Source organism: Lepidochelys kempii, chromosome 1 (assembly GCF_965140265.1).
Source record: "Lepidochelys kempii isolate rLepKem1 chromosome 1, rLepKem1.hap2, whole genome shotgun sequence".
NCBI lineage: Eukaryota > Metazoa > Chordata > Testudines > Cheloniidae > Lepidochelys > Lepidochelys kempii.
This window is the reverse complement of record NC_133256.1, coordinates 337,493,061-337,509,226: the sequence shown is the minus strand read 5'-3', so window position 1 is coordinate 337,509,226 and position 16,166 is coordinate 337,493,061. Positions and strand designations below refer to the sequence as shown.

The following is a 16,166-nucleotide window of genomic DNA, read 5'->3' as shown; positions in this document are numbered from 1 at the left end:
ACTGGTTGGGAAGGGTTTGCAGATCAGGGCTGATGGCCGTTGGCAGAGCTGTGTGTGGGAGGCTTACACAATGCCTGCTTAAGCTGGTTCCTGCCAGTTCAGCTAGAATCCTGTTTTATGAGCAGTAAAACTTACCCTAACTTTATCCCCACTCCAAAAAAGTTTTTTCAAAATGTGCTAGCCAGTATATTCTGGCACTTCAGATGGAGCATGCATGCAATGTTCACTATGGTGGAAGAGAAGGCTTAGACTCCTTGTCTTAACTCACCTTGCTGTGAGTTTATCATTATTAGAGTGCAACTCTGATTTTGAGTCTTTCTTTTTGACCATAGCTGCCAGTACAGATGCTTCTCCAATAATAAACAAGATAGCACAAATTGTCCTGGAGAATTTCTGCCCCTTATTTTTTGGAGGGCCTCCATCTGAATGATTGTAACCCAGCAGATCATTCACTCCAGTTCTTGGAATGAGTTTATATTGCCATCTGGCAGCAACAAGGTTGTATTTCCTTGTTACTACAGTGATGGCACAGTGTACGTGCATGGGGTTTGACTTCCTCCCTGACAGATCCCGTAAGAGTGTCCCAGACATGTATGCAGAGCGTCTAATAGCCAGTGGGCTCATGACTGAGGATGAGGTATTAGAGATAAAGACTTCATATTACTCCAAGCTGAATGATCATCTAGCCAACATGATGATGTATAGCCCCCCTTCAACCAACCTGCAAGCTCACTGGAGTGGCATGGTGGAACCCTCTGCTAGGATCACCATTTGGGATACAGGCCTGCCTGTGCCACTCCTGCAATTCATTGGCATCAAGTCCGTGGAGGTGCCTGAAGAGCTCCAGATGCACAGTCATCTTCTGAGGACGCATGTACAGGTCTGTAAGGCTTAATGAAGTCTATCTTCTTATTCCATAGCTCAAAAAAAAAAAAAACCTGTTACGGGGGAAATCTAACACCACAAAGCATGCAACTAAAGAACAACAAAGTCGTCTTGTAAAAGAAATAATTCTTCCCTGATGAGGCTGATTTGAGCTTTGCAAGACTTGAACCACTATTTTTTGTATGTGTGTGAGAAATACAGGGTAATCTCCCCAAAATTATAGCACTTTGTTTTTTCCTTTATTCTATCAATAAATTTTTTTTAACAAACTTGGGTTAGGTCTTTTTAAAACTCTTAAATGGAATAAAAACTTACTTTATGGGAGACTCTCAGGGATTGGTAATAGAATATAGAGTCTATTTCCTAGGTCCCCAGTATAAACGTGCACCAGGTTGTTGTTAGTCACCTTCATTACTAATGTGTGATGGCTAGTAAGTTGTCTGTATAAAATTATTTTGTTCCAGTTCTAAGTGAATGCATCCACATAACAAAATTATTGGCATTGATAGGCAGCCTAAGGGAGGCCAAGAGTTGAATGGGCAAGAAGACTTACCTAGCCTACCTCCCTCAACATCCATGGGTGCATGTTGGAAGGGGAGTGTTTTGGAGAACATTTTGTATGGTTGTTGTCTAATCTGTTTTAGTCAGCTCTGGAGACTGGAAATCTTCCATCTGGCATCTTTCCCCAGCACTAACATAAACAAAAAACTGTGATATTAAAAGCGCAGCCTGTACTCCAAGGAGTTTAAAATCTAGATCCTGCAATTGGATCCATGATTCACTGATGATCTGCATGGACAAATGTGTCCACCACATAGAACTGATTGCAGGATCAGGGCCTAAGGTGACTGTCAGCAAGTGGCCTCCTCCCAGGTGTTCCCTGGTGGCCTGCAAGTGCCCTACCACCTCATTTTCTCCTCGATTTCTTAATAAACTCAAATGGCTCTGTCAAGTCCAATATCAGCCCTTCTTTAGGGTACGGTTTGAACTTAAAGTTCAAAACTAAACAAAGTCTTCCCTCCAGTTTTCAGCTGGGCACAGCCCCAAACTACCTTGGTGTCTCAGGGTCCTTCTTGCCTTAGCAGGCAATTCCCAGCCCTTCCCAGCTGGAGCAGTTCTCCTGATTTCAGGGCCTTCCCTCCAGGAGCCTCTCACTCTGATGCTAAAGGGGAGTCACCTGGTCCATACCCAGCTGGCTCTAATTAAACCACACAACTCATCCCAGATGTGGCAGACAGGGCTAATTGTACAGAGTTGACAAGTTCCAGGGATCCAGCTCTTAAAGGGGCGAGCCACTCTGTTATAGTGACTAATAAAACTTTAGAGATGTTGCTCTGTGTATTTTTCTAGTTATCTCGGTTGAGCTGTAACGTCTGATGAGGTGTAGAATGACAAAGCTAAATTCACTGATCTATTTTTTAAAAAATATTCAGGCAAGAATACAGAAAGTGACGGAAGGAACGAAGTTGGACTGGGCTACAGCTGAAACATTAGCTTTTGGTTCACTACTCAGCCAAGGTAAGGGGCAACTAGACAGCAGATAGTATAACGTTGCTTCAGTGACAGTCTAATATGCTATGAGAGTTTTTTTTAATGTATCTCATGATCAATTCCAAGAGTTGTGACTATATAAAAGCCCAATAAAATACAATCTTTTTCCAATAAAAAGGCAACCATGACCACCTTGTGCCATTTATACTTGTAGGTTAGATACTAGGAGGTCCAGAGGATAAAGCCCTGATTCACTGAAACATATTTTCTTGTGCTTAAAGCTAAGTCCCATTGAAATAAATGGGACTACTCATAGGGTATGTCTACACTACGGAATAAGGTCGAATTTATAGAAGTCGGTTTTTTTAGAAATCGGTTTTATATATTCGAGTGTGTGTGTCCCCACAGAAAATGCTCTAAGTGCATTAACTCGGCGGAGCGCTTCCACAGTACCGAGGCTAGAGTCGACTTCCAGAGCGTTGCACTGTGGGTAGCTATCCCACAGTTCCCGCAGTCTCCGCTGCCCATTGGAATTCTGGGTTGAGATCCCAATGCCTGATGGGGCTAAAATATTGTCGCGGGTGGTTCTGGGTACATATCGTCAGGACCCCGTTTCCTCCCTCCCTCCGTGAAAGCAAGGGCAGACAATTGTTTCGCGCCTTTTTTCCTGAGTTACCTGCGCAGACGCCATACCACGGCAAGCATGGAGCCCGCTCAGGTAACCGTCACCCTATGACTCCTGGGTGCTGGCAGACGCGGTACGGCATTGCTACACAGCAGCAGCAACCCCTTGCCTTGTGGCAGCAGACGGTACAGTACGACTGGTAGCCGTCATCGTCATGTCCGGGGAGTGCCTGGACAGACATGGGCGCAGGGACTAAATTTGGAGTGACTTGACCAGGTCATTCTCTTTAGTCCTGCAGTCAGTCCTATTGAACCGTCTTATGGTGAGCGGGCAGGCGATACGGACTGCTAGCAGTCGTATTGTACCATCTTCTGCCAGGCAGGCAGGAGATGAGGATGGCTAGCAGTCGTACTGTACCATCTTCTGCCAAGCAACCATGAGATGTGGATGGCATGCAGTCCTTCTGCACCGTCTGCTGCCAGCCAAAGATGTAAAAGATAGATGGAGTGGATCAAAACAAGAAATAGACCAGATTTGTTTTGTACTCATTTGCTTCCCTCCCTCCCCTGTCTAGGGGACTCCATTCTTCTAGGTCACACTGCAGTCACTCACAGAGAAGGTGCAGCGAGGTAAATCTAGCCATGTATCAATCAGAGGCCAGGCTAACCTTCCTGTTCCAATAAGAACGATAACTTAGGTGCACTATTTCTTATTGGAACCCTCCATGAAGTCCTGCCTGAAATACTCCTTGATGTAAAGACACCCCCTTTGTTGATTTTAGCTCCCTGAAGCCAACCCTGTAAGCCGTGTCGTCAGTCGCCCCTCCCTCTGTCAGAGCAACGGCAGACAATCGTTCCGCGCCTTTTTTCTGTGCGGACGCCATACCAAGGCAAGCATGGAGGCCGCTCAGCTCACTTTGGCAATTAGGAGCACATTAAACACCACACGCATTATCCAGCAGTATATGCAGCACCGGAACCTGGCAAAGCGATACCGGGCGAGGAGGCGATGTCAGCATGGTCACGTGAGTGATCAGGACATGGACACAGATTTCTCTGAAAGCATGGGCCCTGCCAATGCATGCATCATGGTGCTAATGGGGCAGGTTCATGCGGTGGAACGCCGATTCTGGGCTCGGGAAACAAGCACAGACTGGTGGGACCGCACAGTGTTGCAGGTCTGGGACGATTCCCAGTGGCTGCGAAACTTTCGCATGCGTAAGGGCACTTTCATGGAACTTTGTGACTTGCTTTCCCCTGCCCTGAGGCGCAAGAATACCAAGATGAGAGCAGGCCTCACAGTTGAGAAGCGAGTGGCGATAGCCCTGTGGAAGCTTGCAACGCCAGACAGCTACCAGTCAGTTGGGAATCAATTTGGAGTGGGCAAATCTACTGTGGGGGCTGCTGTGATGCAAGTAGCCCACACAATCAAAGATCTGCTGATATCAAGGGTAGTGACCCTGGGAAATGTGCAGGTCATAGTGGATGGCTTTGCTGCAATGGGATTCCCTAACTGTGGTGGGGCCATAGACGGAACCCATATCCCTATCTTGGCACCGGAGCACCAAGCTGCCGAGTACATAAACCGCAAGGGGTACTTTTCGATAGTGCTGCAAGCTCTGGTGGATCACAAGGGACGTTTCACCAACATCAACGTGGGATGGCCGGGAAAGGTGCATGATGCTCGCATCTTCAGGAACTCTGGTCTGTTTCAAAAGCTGCAGGAAGGGACTTTATTCCCAGACCAGAAAATAACTGTTGGGGATGTTGAAATGCCTATATGTATCCTTGGGGACCCAGCCTACCCCTTAATGCCATGGCTCATGAAGCCGTACACAGGCAGCCTGGACAGTAGTCAGGAGCTGTTCAACTACAGGCTGAGCAAGTGCAGAATGGTGGTAGAATGTGCATTTGGACGTTTAAAGGCGCGCTGGCGCAGTTTACTGACTCGCTTAGACCTCAGCGAAACCAATATTCCCACTGTTATTACTGCTTCCTGTGTGCTCCACAATATCTGTGAGAGTAAGGGGGAGACGTTTATGGCGGGGTGGGAGGTTGAGGCAAATCGCCTGGCTGCTGGTTACGCGCAGCCAGACACCAGGGCGGTTAGAAGAGTACAGGAGGGCGCGGTACACGTCAGAGAAGCTTTGAAAACCAGTTTCATGACTGGCCAGGCTACGGTGTGAAAGTTCTCTTTGTTTCTCCTTGATGAAACCCCCTGCCCCTTGATTCACTCTACTTCTCTGTAAGCTAACCACCCGCCCCTCCTCCCTTCAATCACCGCTTGCAGAGGCAATAAAGTCATTGTTGCTTCACATTCATGCATTCTTTATTCATTCATCATGCATTCTTTATTAATTCATCACACAAATAGGGGGATGACTACCAAGGTAGCCCAGGAGGGGTGGTGGAGGAGGGAAGGAAAATGCCACACAGCACTTTAAGCACAGCACTTTAAAAGTTTACAACTTTAAAATTTATTGAATGACAGCCTTCTTTTTTTTTTTTTTTTTTTGGGCAATCCTCTGTGGTGGAGTGGCTGCATCCCCCCACTGCATTCTTGGGCGTCTGGGTGTGGAGGCTATTGAACTTGGGGAGGAGGGCGGTTGGTTACAGAGGGGCTGCAGTGGCAGTCTGTGTGCTCCAGCTGCCTTTGGTGCAGCTCAACCATACACTGGAGCATACTGGTTTGGTCCTGCAGCAGCCTCAGCATTGAATCCTGCCTCCTCTCATCACGCTGCCGCCACATTTGAGCTTCAGCCCTGTCTTCAGCCCGCCACTTACTCTCTTCAGCCCGCCACCTCTCCTCCCGGTCATTTTGTGCTTTCCTGCTCTCTGACATTATTTGCCTCCACGCATTCGTCTGTGCTCTGTCAGTGTGGGAGGACAGCATGAGCTCGGAGAACACTTCATCGCGAGTGCGTTTTTTTTTCTTTCTAAGCTTCACTAGCCTCTGGGAAGGAGAAGATCCTGTGATCATTGAAACACATGCAGCTGGTGGAGAAAAAAAAAGGGACAGCGGTATTTAAAAAGACACCTTTTATAAAACAGTGGCTACACTCTTTCAGGGTAAACCTTGCTGTTAACATTACATACATAGCACATGTGCTTTCGTTACAAGGTCGCATTTTGCCTCCCCCCACCGCGTGACTACCCCCTCAACCTTCCCCCCCTCCCTGTGGCTAACAGCGGGGAACATTTCTGTTTAGCCACAGGCAAACAGCCCAGCAGGAATGGGCTCCTCTGAGTGTCCCCTGAAGAAAAGCACTCTATTTCAACCAGGTGACCATGAATTATATCTCACTCTCCTGAGGATAACACAGAGAGATAAAGAACGGATATTGTTTGAATGCCAGCAAACATACACTGCAATGCTTTGTTCTACAGTGATTCCCGAGTACGTGTTACTGGCCTGGAGTGGTAAAGTGTCCTACCATGAAGGACGCAATAAGGCTGCCCTCCCCAGAAACCTTTTGCAAAGGCTTTAGGACTACATCTAGGAGAACCGCGAATGCCAGGGCAAAGTAATCCTTTCACATGCTTGCTTTTAAACCATGTATAGTATTTTAAAAGGTACACTCACCAGAGGTCCCTTCTCCACCTGCTGGGTCCAGTAGGCAGCCTTGGGTGGGTTCGGGGGGTACTGGCTCCAGGTCTAGGGTGAGAAACAGTTCCTGGCTGTCAGGAAAACCGGTTTCTCCGCTTGCTTGCTGTGAGCTATCTACAACCTCCTCCTCCTCCTCATCTTCTTCATCCCCAAAACCTGCTTCCGTGTTGCCTCCATCTCCATTGAAGGAGTCAAACAACATGGCTGGGGTAGTGGTGGCTGAACCCCCTAAAATGGCATGCAGCTCATCATAGAAGCGGCATGTTTGGGGCTCTGACCCGGAGCGGCCGTTCGCCTCTCTGGTTTTCTGGTAGGCTTGCCTCAGCTCCTTCAGTTTCACGCGGCACTGCTTCGGGTCCCTGTTATGGCCTCTGTCCTTCATGCCCTGGGAGATTTTGACAAAGGTTTTGGCATTTCGAAAACTGGAACGGAGTTCTGATAGCACGGATTCCTCTCCCCAAACAGCGATCAGATCCTGTACCTCCCGTTCGGTCCATGCTGGAGCTCTTTTGCGATTCTGGGACTCCATCATGGTCACCTCTGCTGATGAGCTCTGCATGGTCACCTGCAGCTTGCCACGCTGGCCAAACAGGAAATGAGATTCAAAAGTTCACGGTTCTTTTCCTGTCTACCTGGCCAGTGCATCTGAGTTGAGAGTGCTGTCCAGAGCGGTCACAATGGAGCACTCTGGGATAGCTCCCGGAGGCCAATACCATCGAATTGTGTCCACAGTACCCCAAATTCGAGCCGGCAACGTTGATTTAAGCGCTAATCCACTTGTCAGGGGTGGAGTAAAGAAATTGATTTTAAGAGCCCTTTAAGTCAAAATAAAGGGCTTCATTGTGTGGACGGGTGCAGGTTTACATCGATTTAATGCTGCTAAATTCGACCTAAAGTCCTAGTGTAGACCAGGGCACATAGATATTTAGGTCCGAAGGGACCATTATGATCATCTAATCTGACCTCCTGCACAATGCAGGCCACAGAATTTCACCCACCACTCCTACAAAAAAAAAAAAATCTCACACCTATGTCTGTGCTATTGAAGTCCTCAAATTGTAGTTTAAAGACTTCAAGGAGCAGAAAATCCTCCAGCAAGTGGCCCGTGCCCCATGCTACAGAGGAAGGCGAAAAACCTCCAGGGCCTCTTCCAATCTGCCCTGGAGGAAAATTCCTTCCCATAAGTATATATTTAACTTGAAGCTTAAGGCTGAATTTTTTCACCTCCTAGGCCTGGATTCAGGTTTGTACTACATTGCATGCAGGGCACATGCATTCTGTGGTTTGCTTCTGGCTTCGTGTACACTTAACATTATAAAATAGGTAAGCAGTTTGTCACTAGTGGAGGTCTCTGCTCAAGAGCATCCTGTTCTAAAGTAGAAGGCAGATACCCAGTACTAATTTTATTCCTCTGCATGGGTAAACTAATAGTAATTTTAATAATTGATAGTAAAGTTGATGCTGTACCATCGCATAAGTAATCTCAGTACTTGCTCAAAAAAACTTAAGACTCTAATGCAGACACAGACTAAAAACAGTTCAAACACATCGATCTAGATATTTACATGACCGTGCCTGGAGAGGTGCAGAGAGCATGCTGAGTCTTAATAGGAGGTGTGTGTGTTTGAAGGAGGGGAGTAAGATTTTGCCCAAGAGAACTAGAGATGTTTGGTGTAAGAGTAAGGAGTGGAGTGGAAGAAGGTATAAAGATAAGAATGGTAGAAAGGATTCCTAGAGAGCCATTAAGGAACAAGCCTTGGGAGTTGTGGGGGAGAAGTGAGGGCAGGGATGTGTAAAGAAGAGTAGAGTTGCACAGAGCCCTGATGATTAGAAAAAGAAGCTTTAATTTGATATGCTTAGTGAGGCGAAACCAGAGAGGATTTTATAGAGGGAAGTGATATTGTTGAGTAAGGAGTAGTTGTCAGTAGTAGTCTCTCCCTTTATGACTTTGATTGTTTAAGGTTACTTTTGTTTCTTGCTTGATAAAGGGTTTAATATCCGACTAAGTGGCCAGGATGTTGGCAGAGGAACATTCAGCCAACGACACGCAATGTTGGTTTGCCAAGAGACAGATGAAACCTATATCCCGCTGAATCATTTGTCTCCGGATCAGAAAGGCTTCCTAGAGGTATGGTGTATGCTTTATAGAACAGGTCACTTGTCCATGTCTTCACATAGTTATATGCAAATTATTATAACAGTGTTTTGCTTCTCAAAAGGTCTTCTCAAAGGTGGATAACTTGCCATTCCATAAATGGGGAGCCTGAGCCTCAGAAATTAATCGGGTTGCCCAAGGTCATACAATGAGCCAAAGTGAGAGTAGGGAATAGAAAGACCAATTACTTACCTTACAGTAACTCTAGTTCTTCAAGATGTGTTGTCCCTGTGGATTCCACTTTCAGTGCACCTGCATCCCCATGCATGTGAGATCAGATTATTTTGTCCACTAGAGTCTGTTGGAGCAGTGCCTGTGCCCTAGATGTCTTCGTGCACTCCCACCCTACAAAACGAGATCATAATTAAGGCTACATTTATGTCCTGGAGGTTATGGAAATCATGGAATCCGTGACTTTCAGAGACCTCCGTGACATTCTCAGTTTCAGTCCCTGGGGCTGCAGGACTCAGGAGCTGGCAGCCAGTGGGGCGATGGCAGCAGGATTCCGGCGACAGTGGTGACAGGGGGCCCTCCTCAGAGTTCCAGTGACAGGCGACTTTGCGCGGCAGGGAGGCAGACACCTCAGGCAAGCAGCTGGGGGTGTCCCATTTTCTCTTTGGGAAATATGGTCACCCTGCAGCTTCCAGCTGCCGTGGGCAGAGGGGGAACACCGCAGCTCCCAGCCACCACCATGGCAGGGGAAACCATGGAGCCGCAGCAGCAGAAGTCAGACAGGTCACGACTTCCATGAATTTTCGTTTATTGCTCATGACCTATCTGTGACTTTTTTACTAAAAATAACCCTGATAAAATCTTAGCCTTAGTCACAGTAGAAAGCGTGGGCCCACCTGTCTCTCAGTTTCTTTGCTAAAGCAGAATGTCAGAGAAGTTCGACTCTGTAGTAGCTGGCAAGGAGGGTGGTATGTAGAATCCATGTGGACAACACATCTCCAAGAAACTTGCCTTACATTAACTTGCAGTTGTTCATTCTTCAAATGATTGTCCGCATGGACTCTACTCTTGGTAGCTAACAGTTATGTTTGGTCGGAGTGGGGTAGTAGGAGTTCCAGTTAGGATAGTAGGACAGCCCTACCAAAAGAGATCTAATCTGAAAGCCTCTCCCCAGAGGCTTTCAGATACAAAGAATAGTGTCCAGTGCATGTGTCAACTGGGTGCCACATAACTGCCTTGCAGATTTTCAGAATAGGGACACTCTTGAAACAGACAGCAGAGGCTGCCTAAGCTGTAGTGGAATAAGTTCCAGTATAGCTAAATAGATCTAGCCTGGTTAATTTATAACATGTCCTCATGCAGTTAGATTATCCCTAAGGGGATATTGCGTGACTATTAATGCTCTCTGCAAAGGCTACAAACAGTCTGAGTGTGTTCCTGGATGGTTTTGTCTTCTCAATGTAAAAAGACAGTCGCCTTACTACATCTAGTGTGTGAAGGTTAGCTTCTCTGGGGTGCAGGAAGGCTTGGGGAAGAAAACTAGGAGATGGAGAATAAATTGGTTCCTATAGAATTCTGAAACAATTTTGGGCAGGAACTTGAGGTGAGGCCTGAGAGTAACTTTATCCGTAGGGAATACTGTGTAAGGGAGCCCACCCCAAAGGTCTGAATCTCTCCTATCCTTTGAGCTAATGTAATGGCTATTAAAGGCAGTTTTCATAGATTGTGGTAAATGGAACAGGTGGCTAAGGACTCAGATGGGGAATCCATCAACTCCGCTAATACTATATTGAGTTCCCAAGAGGGATTGAGCTCCCAGACTGAGGGAAAAACCTGCCTTAAGGAGCTTTGTCACAGTTGGGTAAAAAACAGTATGGCCCTGAATAGGAGGGCAGTGTGCAGATGTAGCTGCTAGATGGTGCTAATATCGTCCAGATTTTTTCAAGGGCTAGTAAATAGCCCAGTATTGCTGAAATGAGTGTAGTCCAGTAAGACAGTTAGTGCTGAGATGCCTAGATAGACAACCTCTTCTACTTAAAAAGCAAAGTTGGCTTGAGGCTTTCCTGCTTTAGAGCAGAATTTTCTGAACTTTGTCTAAGCAGCTTCTTTCAATGGATGTCATGTAGCCAGCATCGAAGCTGTCAGGTGTAACAGTGCTGGGTCCAGGTGCAGGATCTCACTGTTCTGAATGACTACTAGATTGAGCAGGTAAGGTGATGGAGGGCTGAACTGAGAGATTGTCAGATCCAAATAATGGAACTGTCCAGCGAATGCTGGAGCTGTCATGATTCAGAGTTTGAGACCAGAAGGGACTTTTAGATTATCTAGTATGACCTATATAGCACCGGCCATTAACATATCACTCAGTTACCCCTGTATTGAGCCCAATAACTAGTGATTGGATGCCTTTCCGGAGGATGTGCTTTACTCGGTCTTCTATGAAGACATCAAGAGAGGGAGGATCCACCATTTGCCTTGATAGTTTGTTCCAATGGTTTATCACTTTTTTATTTTTATTTTTAAAACAGAATTATACCTAATTTGAATTTGTCTGGCTTCAGCTTCCATCCATTAGTTTTTGTTTGCCTTTCTCCGCTAGATTAAAGGGGCCATTAGTATTTTCTCCATATGAAGGTACTCACATACTGTAATCAATTCACCTCTCAGTCTTCTTTTTGGTAAACTGAACAGATAGACGTAAAGAGCTCAATCACTGTAATAATTAGTCCTGTGTCTTGTCTTGGTTTCCTCAAAACCCTTGGTATTGTGAGAATTGGCACAAAGATATACATCAGTCCCAGAGTACCAGGGATATGAACAGTATCTGTCAAATCCTGGGCTAGAACCCCCTCTGGAACAAACTGTTTGACACCTGTTATTCTGGTCTGTGGCAAATAGGTCTATTTCTGGGAATCCCCACTTGCAAAAGGCATTCTGCAGGACTGAGTCTCTCAGAACGGTCTGCTGGGTTGGTCTCCTAATGTGTTTTGAAGGCTGGAAAGATGCAGAGCCACTGGTAAGATTTGATTTGGAATGCACCAAGTAGTCTCTGCCTTGTCAGGCCATCATGCTCTCCCATCTATTGGCATAATGCATGATTGTGGTGTTATCTGTCAACTCTTAGATTATGGATCTATGGAGAAGAGGCAGGAACACTTTGCATGGCAGGCAGATGGCTCTGAGCTCTAGGATGCTTATGTGGAGATGAGCTTCCTGAAGAGACCATGGGTCCTGAATTCAGAGATAATCTAGAGGAGTTCCCCATCCCTCAGTGGGAGATCTGTCACCAGTCTTGGTAGACAGATGTGCAGAGAATTTTTGCATACCTAAAAAAGCTTTTTTCACCAGATTAACAAAGACTTCAGACCACAACCATCATTTCCATGTGATATCTACTGGGTAGATACACTAATTTCAGCCATTCTTGCATGGAGGATAGGGGAATTCTGGCAAACTGTGTCACATAGGCATGATGTGTCATGGACATCTGAGACATGCTTTTACTGATGTGCTTTGGTGAGGTTTTACTATTGTCAAGAATCTTTCCTGTGGAAGGTAAACTCTCGCTGACCTGGAATCTAGTGCTGCTCCTATGCACTCTGTGCTTTGAGTCTGAATTAGTGTGGACTTCTTTCTGTTGACTGTGAGGTCCCATGAAGTAAAGAGCTTTAAAGTTACTTGGATAGAAGTGGTCATCTGTGGGGTTTATCTTCCTCAAACCAGCTAGTCTTTGAGGTGTGTGTAGACCTGGCTACCTTGCCTCCTTAGATGAGCTGCCACAAGTGCCAAATCCTTCATAAATACCTTTGATGCTATGGAGAGACCAGAGGTCACCATCCTGTACCAGTAATAAAATGATCCTGCTAGAAATCTGAGGTATTTCCTCTGGGCTGCATGAATAGATAAGTGGAAAGATGGCTCTTGACCTGCAAGACAACTGAATCGGTCTTGAGGCTCTAACAAGGGAATTATGGAGGCTATGGCATCTGAGGATACTGGGTACTAACGGAAAGGGAATGACGAGGTGACTATGGTTGAGCTCTGACCTTCCTCTCACTCTGCGAGGAGGCTTGTACTGCGCTCTCAAGTAGCGGCTTCAGGTGGGCTTCTCTAGCTTGCCCCTTCTCGAAGAGAACTCGGAAACATATGGAGCCTTGCTTGGGGCTGTATCTCTCTCTTAGGCAAAGCAGGCACCAGAAGTGTGTGTCGTCACGGGCATCGAAGTTTTGCATGAGGGACATGTCTTGAATCCCAGCCATTTAGCTTTTGCCATATTACTAGCACCCCCGAATGGGAGGCTGGGTGTAGTGTAGCCTAACTGAAACTTACTCAAGAAAAATTATGCAACAGAAATATAATATAATGTCATTTGTTTTTTTACAACCGGCACTAACGAACAACTAAGTAGTAGGCCCACTAACTAACTATACTAGCACAATGTGCAGTGAAGAAGGCGGACGCTGTGAAAGTTCAGTCTCACTGCCACGGTCTGCAAGAAGGACCTGAGGAACGGTTGGGCCCATTCTGCCTTTTATGTCCTTGGGTGGTGGTGGGAGTAAGGAGGATATGTAGAATGCAGATGCTGCTCCAACAGACACTAGTGGCCAGAAGAATCCAATCTTATGCACATGGGGCATGTGCACATCAGGAGTTGAATCCATGTGGACAATCTGTTGGAGAGCCAGGGTTTACAGAATTCCAGTTCGCTTCTCTAATAACTGAGATGGGTGGGTTTTTTGCCATAGAAGTGACTCTGCAGGTAAAAAGAATTGTGGTCTGACTTACAGGGAGGAGGTCAATTAATTGTGTCAGTTCAGCAATGCATTCAACTCAAGCTCTTGGTTATTTTATTTTGGATAGTTGAGAAAGAGGGGTTCTGGGTTTTCTTTTTCTTTTTGCAGAGGGGGAGGAGATCAGCTGTGGAGGTGAATGAGACTATGAAGTAGCATTATAGCTCCCCTGCAATTTATTTCGCCCTCCCTCCCCTGAAAAAAGGTGATTATGGAATGCCTCCCAAACATTCCTATCATAGACGTGCTCTGATTCTGAAAAATAGTCAAATTCAAACATCTTCTTTCACCCACCTATGTTTTCCAAACTCTTTCTCTTTGTTAGGTGAGCAATAGCCCACTGTCTGAAGAAGCTGTGCTTGGTTTTGAGTATGGAATGAGTATTGAAAGCCCAAAGTTACTGCCAATTTGGGAGGCCCAGTTTGGTGACTTCTTTAATGGAGCCCAGATAATATTTGACACTTTCATCTCTGGAGGTGAGTGGAACAAATTTATTAAAATAAAGATATTTCTTACATGTGTTACAGAAATTCCTTTTTAACTAAAAGACCCCATGCTCATGGCAAGCAATTCTGTATCTTGGATTTCTTATATGTAATACAATTTGGATAATCTGGCTATGGTACTTATATGGCCCCAATTACTGTTATATCTGAGCACCTCCGTCTTTAATGTATTTACCCTCCCAACACCCCTGTGAAGTAGGGCAGTACTATTTTCCCCATTTTACAGTTGGGGAACTGAGGCAGAGAGAGACTAAATGACTTTCCCAAAAGTCAACTGGGAAGTCTATACAGGAGCATAGACTTGAACCCAGGTCCCCAGAGACTCATGCTAAATCCCTAACCACTGCATCATCCTTCCAATGCTACCAGGTTCTTGGGTTTTTCTCCCCCCCCTTGGACTTTTTCACAGCATGTTCTAGTCCTTCTTCCTGAATGAACAGCAGTCTGTGATGATGGGATCCAACCACGGAGTCCCACATGCTGCTAAGCACCGTTCCTAGCTCTGGGTCACTTAGGGGTAACCCCAGGCACAGACTGTGACATTCTGCTCAGGACACCCAGAACTGTAAGCCACTGTGTTACCCTGCTGCCTCAGCAAGTGAGAGCTTTGCTGCTGCTGCTAACCTGTGTGTCTGCTGGCAAGGCAGATAGGCTGGAGTGTCAGGGAGCAAACTCCTTAAGACTCTGCCAGTCTAAACCTTGCCTTGAAGTTAATAGTGAACTTCAATTTCCAAGTTCCCCAGAGACCTCTTCCTGCAGGTTCCAGTCCCTCTCACTGGACACTCACAGCAAACTTAATTTCTGTCTCCAAAGAGACAGAGTACATACCAGCCTGTTAGTTTAGCTGAAGACTCCCACTTCACTTCAATATAACAGCACTGAGATGGTTTATGGTAAAACTAAAAATAAGTTTATTAACAAAGAACAGAGGTGTAAGTGATACTAAGTGTTAGGGGGCTTATTCCTTCACCCACTTACTTCCCTGGTTCTTCTCGCATGAACAGAGAGCAACAATACCCGAAGTCCAAAGGTGCAAACAATTTGATGTTTATTGGGGTGAACTTCCAGCAAGCATGATTCCAGTTTCCTTCCTTAGTGTCCCCCTTCCCAGCTCTGACACCACAGAGCCTTACCTGTGTCTCTGTTCCCATTCCCCCCCTTAGCAAAACATGATTCCAGTTTCCCCACCTTTATTCCCTGTTCCCATTCCCCACCTCCCTTACTTCCTGATTGACTGCAGACTATATAGTAAAACTTGAGTTCTGCTTAGCTATACCTTAACCTATCATTTTACTGAAATTTAACTAACCAATCCTAACATATTGTAATGTGATTATTTAACCAGTTATATCCCACCACCTTAATTAGTTTACACCCAGCAAAATTAATTATACAGCAGACAGAAACAATCACAGAACCAGACAGAGACCATGCAAATAAACAATAGCAAAGTGGGAACTAATACAGAAGTGAGGATTTCACAACTACATCTATTGATAAGTGAGTTCTTGCCAGACAGGATGCTATCAAACTAAGTTGCCTTTTACATCTTCTAGGCACTTCCCTTTCTCTGGAGGTGATAGGCATTATCAGGACAGGATTGTACTCCTAACAGCCCAATAGCACCTTCTTTCAATGAGACTAGTTTGGAATGTGAGGATGTGACCGTTCGCTTCCCAGCTTATAGCTGCCTCTGCTGCTTAGCCAAAGGCCTTAGCCCAAGAACAGGGCCTCAGACTGTCCCAGAGAGAAAAGGCCTTATACAGTCAGACAGTGATTTTGATTCTCTTTTGTACCTCTATAACTAGCTAAGTGATAAGAATACACCTAAATTCTTAGAGTATAGGCCTTTTACAGACAGGCCTGAATATCTATATCCTAACACTAAGCAAGAGAAAAAGACAGGAATGGTTACAAACAAAACATGCTTTCTAGGGGATAAAATGTAATTTTAGCAAGTTACAATCTTTGCCTAAGCAGTTTTCTCACTTACATAAAATTTCCGACATCTCTAGCCTTCCTGGTCAGGCTTTCACAGGCCCACAAGGTGCTGTTCCCCATGTCCCCTAAGTGATGGATCACTAAAGTTGTTTTTTGGTTTTTTCCCCCCTCCCCTTATATTACCCAAAATTAATTGTCTGTGCTCAAGAGCCCGG

The 16,166-nt window shown here is 45.7% G+C and overlaps 1 protein-coding gene across 1 annotated transcript in view; it reads left to right on the top strand.

The window, feature by feature from the left end:
- Positions 1 to 16,166, top strand: part of DHTKD1 (dehydrogenase E1 and transketolase domain containing 1) — a 48,549-nt gene that overhangs the window by 22,373 nt on the left and 10,010 nt on the right. Inside the window, 4 exon segments of the mRNA XM_073328752.1 lie at positions 568 to 880; positions 2,319 to 2,403; positions 8,596 to 8,735; positions 13,830 to 13,980. Of these exon segments, the coding sequence (XP_073184853.1) occupies positions 568 to 880; positions 2,319 to 2,403; positions 8,596 to 8,735; positions 13,830 to 13,980 (689 nt within the window).